General features: G+C 61.9%; 1 protein-coding gene across 1 annotated transcript in view; it reads right to left on the bottom strand.

Annotated features, from left to right (window-relative positions):
* SHISA8 (shisa family member 8) overlaps positions 1 to 7,531 on the bottom strand; it is an 18,857-nt gene that overhangs the window by 2,913 nt on the left and 8,413 nt on the right. Inside the window, exons 3-5 of the mRNA XM_035903199.1 lie at positions 805 to 929; positions 557 to 697; positions 3 to 162 (exon numbers count right to left, since the gene is read on the bottom strand). Of these exons, the coding sequence (XP_035759092.1) occupies positions 3 to 162; positions 557 to 697; positions 805 to 929 (426 nt within the window). The remainder of the gene's footprint in view (positions 1 to 2; positions 163 to 556; positions 698 to 804; positions 930 to 7,531) is intronic.

The raw sequence follows: 7,531 nt of genomic DNA on the forward strand, positions 1-7,531 counted from the left end.
GGAAGGCTGGGCCCCCCGGCAGCTTGGGGCCCTTGGCCTTGGCCGCAGATGGGGGGCAGCCCTCAGGCAGCACGGGGGCCTCGGTGGGCGGGAAGGGCAGGGTGGCAGTGGGGGGCACCTCCGCCCCCCCGAAACGCCTGTAGAAGTCCTCGGGGGCGCTCTCTGTGGGGACAGGGGTGCGGCGTCACCCCCGCAGGGACAGCCCCTCCCCCAGCATGGGGGTACCCGGGCGCACAATGGATGGGGGAGGGATCCTGGGTGGTCATTGGCTGGGGGGGGGGGGGGTCTTGGCGATGGATTGGCTGGGGAGGGCTGTAGGGTTTTGGGAGATCCCGGGCACCAATTGGCTGGGCAGTGCAGCAGGCCAGGGGGGGGGCAGTGGGGGAGCTGCAGAGCCCCTGCTGGGAGCAGCCACCCCAGGGAGCCCTGGGGGACCGGGGTGCTTGTCACGCCCGTGCCCCTCTGCGAGCCCCCTGCTCCTCCTGACCCATCTGCGGGGTTCACGGGGCGCATCCCCCCCGCCCGCCACCCTGACCCACGCGGCCGCCGCACTCACCTCCGGCCTTGAGGGTGGCGTAGGCAGTGTAGGCAGGGGCTGGCAGGGCCAGGCTGCTGGCCAGCGGCAGGCGCTTGCCGTGGCCATGGGGCCGCCCCAGCGAGGGGGCAATAACCACCGCGTTGTTCAAGGGCGGCTTGTCTAGGGGGCAGAGGCAGGCGGGTGGGGGCTCAGCCGTGGGCAGCGCCCTCCCCCTGCCTTTGTTCACCCAAGGGAATCTATTTTTCCCCACTGCGCCAGCGCCTTACCTGTGCTGTTCCGGGGGGGGCCCCGGGCCAGCCCCTCGCCCAGCGGGACCTGCACGCCCCCCATGAGGCCGTCCATGTGCTCGGAGGGACCGTGGCCCGGCTGCTTCAGCAGGTCCGTCAGTGTCCTGGGAAGGGGGTGAAGGGCTGTTAGGGCGATACCCCGCTCCCACGAATGCATCCCAACCCTGAACCCCCCCCTCTTTGGAGGCAGAGCCGGGCAGCCTGGGGCTAGGAAATGGCTGCTGGGAGCAAGGATCACACCCAAGCTCCCAACCCAGATTTTGCATGGGGGCTGGCAAGCCCCCCCTAACAGAATTGGGGTCTCTTTGGGGCTGAGCCCTCTCAGGGCTGGGAGCATCAGTGGGTGAGGGCAGCGAGGGAGACGCATGGCTTGGAACGGGCTGCAAGGGTACGACAAATCGAGCGGGAGGAACCTGCACTAATGACGGCTGGAGCAACACCTTGCGGATGCTCCCCCAGAGTGAGAGCCTGGTGGAGGAGGGGAGAGGAGGCAACCCTTCCACTTGTCCCTTCGAAGCGGAGAAGACCCCAAGGAAGGGATTAGAGAGGCTGCTTGTACCTCTTTGGGGAGGAGGGTGAACTAGCGGCAGCCTCTGGCGCACGCGCTGTCCCTGCGTAATGGTCCTCCTTATAAGTAACAGCATTAAACATTAAACACCATTACATAAGATAAAGCCCTATTTCGTTTAACATTCATGGACAGAGATGCTGCAGTCCCACCGCGGCGCACTGGCAGTGCCGGAGCAGGACATGCCAGCAGTGCCAGAGCACAGCATGCTGGTGGTGCCAGAGCAAGGCACTCTGGCTGAGCTGGAGCAGGGCACACTGGTGGTGCCGGAGAAGGGCACAGCGGCCATGCCAGAATGGGGCACACCGATGGTGCTGGAGCAAGGCACTCTGGCCGTGCCGGAGCAGGGCACACCGGTGGTGCCGGAGATGGGCACAGCAGCAGTGCCAGAGCAGGGCACACCAATGGTGCCACTGGAGCAGGGCATGCTCATGCAGTGTTGTGGCCTTTGGCAGCAAGTCCCGGGCCAGGACGGGATGCTTCTGCTTGTGTGGGGCTTCGTGATGAGGATACCCACCACTGCCCCTGCAGAGACCAGCCCTGCGTGACTGCAAGGGTGCAGGGTGTCCACTCGGAGCTTTTTTTGGCTCCCTAATCTCCAGTTCACTGTCAGCATGCCTCGCACCTTGAAGGCTCTGGCTGGCTCATAGACGAGCGCCGGGAGCTGTGGCAGGAGCTCACAGTTAGCAAGTGGCTGGACGATAAAGCAGCAGATTAATCTCAACGTGCATAAATGCAAATTGGAGAAAAAGAAGGGAATAATCCTGACTTGGTGGATGTGTCAGCTCATAGCTCCGGAGCGCTCAAAAGCCCAGTGAACCCAGTGCGGGGAAGTGACGGGAAGACAGCGAGAACAACGGGGAAAGCAATGTGTTATGCTCAGGGGCGCGGATGCTCAGGGGACCCAAGGGCTGATCCTGGGACATTTCCCCTCCCAGTTTGGATCCAATCAACATCACAGGGTGATGGCAAGAGCAAAGCTACAAGGGTAGCCCTTTGGGTTCATTTCACATCATTCTTCACATCATTCCTGGGGAGCTTTGGGTAACAACCCCCCCCTGGGATCACTTAATCTCCAAATGGGCCAACAGGACCCTCATGGAGCCAAACAAACTGAAATGAGGGAGGAACAACCCCTGGCACCACTGGGAGCTGACCAGCTGGAAGGCAGCTCAGCAGAAAAGAGCCTGGGGATCCTGTTGGTCACCAAGTTGACCAAGAGCCAGCAATGGGTAAAGCCTTGGGGCAAAGGCAGCGAATGGTCTCCTGGGCTGCATTAGGCAAAGTCTTGCCAGCAGGTCCGAGGGAGGTGGGCCTTCCCCTCTGCTGGAAACTGGTGAGGCCACACCTGGAGCACTGGCTCCATCGCTGGGCTCTCCAGTACAGGAGAGACATGGACGCACTGGAGAGAGTCCAGCAAAGGGCCACAAAGCTGATGAAGGGACTGGAGCATCTCTCCTAGGAGGAGAAACTGAGAGGGCTGGGACTGTTCAGCCTGGGAGGAGAAGGCTCAGGGGGGTCTTATCCACGTGTGTGAATACCTGCAGGGAGGAGGCAACGAGGACAGTGCCAGGCTGACCAGAGGTGGTGGGCGCAAACCGAAACACAGGACATTCTGTTTAAACAGAAGAAACAACCTTTTTTCCTGTGGGGGTGGTCAAATGCTGGACCAGGCTGCCCAGGGAGGCTGTGGCACCTCTGTCCTGCAGCTATTCAAACGCCGCACCTCCCCAGGAGCCCTCCTGCAGCTGACTGACCCCAGCTCTGGACCCAGCCTTTGGTCACGGGCGCCGCACCCAGAGACGCTCTGGGCACAAGCCTGGGTGGGCAGCGGGCTGTGCCCAGGCAGGGCAGGGGGGAGGCAGGTCCCCCAAGGCTGTGGGGATGGGCTGTCAACCTGGGGAGCTGCCGCCCCGTCAGCTCCCACCTTCCCTGGGGTGCACTGCTCACCAGCCCCCTCCCCACCGGCCACTGCCTGTCCCCAAGGCCCTGTGCCCAAACAGACTTGTTTCACCGGGAAGTTCAATGCGATTTGACCTATTTTTTTAATTTTTTTTTTTTTTTTTTTTTTTTTTACTTTTCCTCGGGTCTATTTATGAAGCTTGAGCAACCCTTTATCTGTGACTTCCTCTCCAGATAAATCCGTCAGTGCTCTTTCTCATAAGCCTGCCTTCCGCGCCGACCGCCCAGGGTGTGCGGACGATAACAATTAACAATAATGGCACGAGCGCTCTTAATGAGCTCTTTTGCTGAGATGAGAAGCACACACGAGCCCGCAGCGCTGGCAACACCCGGACTCACCCCCTGCCTCTTGCAGCAAGAGCTGTGTGGCTGGCCAGGGCTGCCAGCAGGCTACCGGGGGCTGCACCCCCCTCCCTGTCCCCAGGTGGTGCAGTGCAAGGGAGGTGGACTTGGAGGGTCACACCTGTATGTGTTTTGGGTGGTTTTACGAGCCCCAGCTTGGTCCCATGGCTGGGAGGCTGGGGGAAGGTCAGGCCACATCTCTCCAGGTCATCCTGTGGCACCAAGACGGCTCCAGGGTGCACACGGAGGTGGGGAAGACAGGGCAGATGCGGCTTTAAACCTGCACTGCTCATCTGCAACGGAACACTAACGAGCGGTGCCACTGGGGCCTCCATCCACCACAGTGGCTACAAATGCTGAGCACACGAGGCCATATGCGAAGGTCGCTTGTCACCCAGCTTGCCTGAGCAGAGACCCACCTGTGCAGGTGTGCAGCCACCTCCACAGCAAGCCTGGTCGTACCAACGGGTGCAACCAAGGTCCCCCAAAACAGCTTGGTGTGAGCCTTGAGACCAAGCAAAGAGGCAGATCCAGGAGCAGTGATGACAGAGGCCAAGGCAGCTCCACAGCAGGAGCTGGCATGCAGCACTTGGTGCTCCCAAACCATCCCTGGGGGAGCCACCAGCCCATGAAATGGAGGTGCCGGTGTGGTGGTGGGACCCAGGGCCTGGCAGAGCACCCCAGCCCAGGAGCTGACCCGCTTTTGGGAAGCCCAAGCCCCACGCCCAGCAAGGTCCACAGGAGAGTGGCTGCAAGTCCTGGGCAAGGGGACAGGGAGTGATGGGAGGAGACAGGAGCGCAGCCACCAGAGGAGAGGAGAGATGATGGCGTGATGGGCAAAGCGACATTGCCCTGAGCTGAACTGAACCCTTGGGGGGGATGCAGGAGGTGGCAGCCACTGGCTGAGCGGGGTGGTGAGGTTTGGAACAGAGGCGTGGTGGTGGAGGAGACACGCAGCATGCTGCAGCTGCAGGGGGGCTGGCACCCCAGCCAGCCAGGCCACCTCTGCACCCAGCAAGAGTGTCACCTTCACCTCCTGGGGGAGTACGTTTCCCATGGCTTACAGCGTGTCTGCTTGGGGCAACGGGTGCTCATCCATGCAACCAAGCAGCGCGGGCACTGCAGGACACCTGCCCGTCAGGGCTGGGACACTCGGGAATGCTCAGGAAGGCTTGGGGGTAGCAAGGCGCCTTCACAAAACTGGAGTTGCAGCGGCAGGTAACAGAGCTTGGACAAAGCATTGGGCGGTGGAAGTGAGCCTGCCTGGCTGGACATCGTGTCCAGTCTGGGGACAGGGGTCAAGGTCCTGCCGGAGCTGGGTCTCATCTCTCGTCCCCCAGAGAGCCAGGGCGGCATGTGACGACTCGCCATGCTGCCTGCAAACATCTTTCCTAGGTCTTTGCCACCACCCGCTACCATGGGCACAGACCGCAGGCACGCCTGCGGACTGAAGCATTGCCAGAGAAGCACCCAGCGCAGTCAAATGCACAGTGGGGTTGGGTTTTGGGACCCCAGATAGCACAGGGGGACCCAGAGAGTGAAAAACCAGCATTGGGGGGCTCAGCCACTGTGGCTGCCAGGGCACCTGCTCCCAGCAGTGGTTTTGCCCCCGTCCAGCATCACTGCTGCCTCCCAGGAGGCTGCTCCTCACCCAACTCTTCCCACAGGGATGTTCACTCCAGCCATAACCTGAAATCCACCCCCCCCCCAGGAGGTTTCAGGGAGAGTTGTGGGGCACATGCCTGCTCTCCTGCAATGGGCACTGCCAGATCCCGGCGGCCCCCAAGGACCCGATGTCCCCGGAGATCCGGGGCCTGAAGAAAAACACGGGCAGGTGTTCCTGACTCAACGCAGGGCTTGGCCAGGCTGAACGAGTGCCGGGGACGGGCGCCAAGCGTGAGCTGAGCAGAAAGGAGAGGGATTTGCGGGAGCCGCCATAAGGCCCTGCGGAAAGAGGGTGGACGGGGAGGGGAGGACGCACCAGGTAGCTGCAGCCACTCGGGCACCCGCTCCCCTGGGTGGACCAGCAGCCAACGCCGGGAGGAGACGCTGCCTTAGAGGCGGCCGGGGCGTGGGGGGTCTCAGGATAAGCTGGATGAGGGCTCAGGCATCTCTATCTGGGAGGAGCTAGTGGGGTTTCTGCACCTGGTCACCCTTCCCGGGCTTGGAGCAGGATGAGGACCATGGGGAAAGATGTCTGGAGGTGCAGAAGTGGTTGACCTTCCCCCCCCGCAGTGGGAAGCCTGCGAAGCAGTGGTGGCGGGAGCCGTCCTGGGGCAGCAAGCAGCACTCCCCAGGAATGGAAAAAACCCTGGTGGGAGGGAGGGATGGGCGTGGAAACCAAACTGGCCATGCAACAGGGAGCTGGCCCGAGGCCATGATGCGGTGCCCAAGGAGCAAATGAGAAGCTCCTACCTGAGGCCGTGGGAGGGAGGCGAGGTGGCACTGCCCATGCCTTGGGCTGCATGTGGGGATGGGGGCAAGGCAGCTAGAAATAGCCCCGCTCTCTCGGAGGCACCAAGGCAAAACATGTTGCCCAGGCCAAGCAAGCGCACAGCAGGATGGAGGCGACAGTGTCCCTTCTTGGATGCCCATGCCATGAACCCAGCCCCTGGCACTGTGTCCATCAGCCCAGCACCTGGGAGGCTGTGCCGGCCTGGTGCCTTGCCTGGTGCCCAGGGCTCTGTACCCAGCGCATTGCTCCTGCCCTGCCGCGGCTTGCTGGTCACCGTCCCCGTGGAACCAGAGCTGCTCGTGGCTAGCATGGAAGGACATGGGGCATGGGAGATGGCGAGACCTCTCCCAACTTCTGCAGTGATGGAGGTGCCCTTCTGATTTTTGTCCCACAAAGGCAGGCAAGGAAAACTTGCCTTCTCCCGGTCCGTATGCCAGTACCTGAAAGATTTGCAACTTTGGGGAGAAAAGGCACCGATCTCCCTGAACTCGCTGGGAAAGTTCGGACTTGCACAAGCCAGAGGGTGGGGGGACGTGGGGAAACACATGGCTCCGGCGGCACAGAATTGAGGCTACCCACAGAAAACATCCCCCAGTGAGTGGCTGCAGTCCTGCCGGCGGCGGGTGATGGGAGAAGGCAAGACCTGCTGGCAGGGGATGAGGACCTGAGTCCGGGCATTGCAAGGACTGACCCCTCCCCAAGCACAGTATCTCCTTCCCAGAAGGGCTGGGGGGCAGGGGAGACCAAAAAAAGATGTGGTGGCGGGCGAGTGGAAGGGGAGTCAGGAGGCAGGGAGGCTGGCGGAGGCCGTATTGATCCTGTCAAGGTGCCAGCGCTTCCGCAGGCGACATGGGGGGGGAGTAGGCGCAGGCTTGCAGCAAACCCCCACCAAGCTCCCCGCCGGTGCAGCACTCAGTGGCTGCCCAAGCCCCAGGTGGGCTGGGTGAGCCGGGTGCCCCAGGGGAAGGAGAGAGGGTGTCTGCACTGAGGGGTGCAATCAGGGCAACTCCCCGATAGTCCCGGTGAAATCATTCCCTCCGGCCCTGTTTTTTTTTTTTTTAAAGCTAAAAGCCCTGAACAAAATGGCATAAAAATGGGTTTATCACCAGGCTTGATGTCCTCACTGGGAAGATGCGAAGTAGAGCGTGCACCCCACTGCTTGGCGAGGTGCTGGGTTCGGCTCAGTGCCCGGCCCCTCTCTCTGCCCCTGCAGCTCTCGCTGGGTCCCCCTTCAATTTGGGGCACCCATGGCATGACCGTGGCACAACCACCTTGGTGAACCTGCCCCAGCTCCACTCCTGTGTGTGTGTGTGTGTGCACTCACACGCGTGTACACACGCGTGCATCGCCTGTGTGCTGGGGGAGGCTGAGGGGGGACA

The sequence above is a fragment of the Egretta garzetta genome, unplaced genomic scaffold, assembly GCF_000687185.1.
Source record: "Egretta garzetta isolate BGI_Z169 unplaced genomic scaffold, ASM68718v1 scaffold51, whole genome shotgun sequence".
In the NCBI taxonomy this organism is placed as follows: Eukaryota; Metazoa; Chordata; class Aves; order Pelecaniformes; family Ardeidae; genus Egretta; species Egretta garzetta.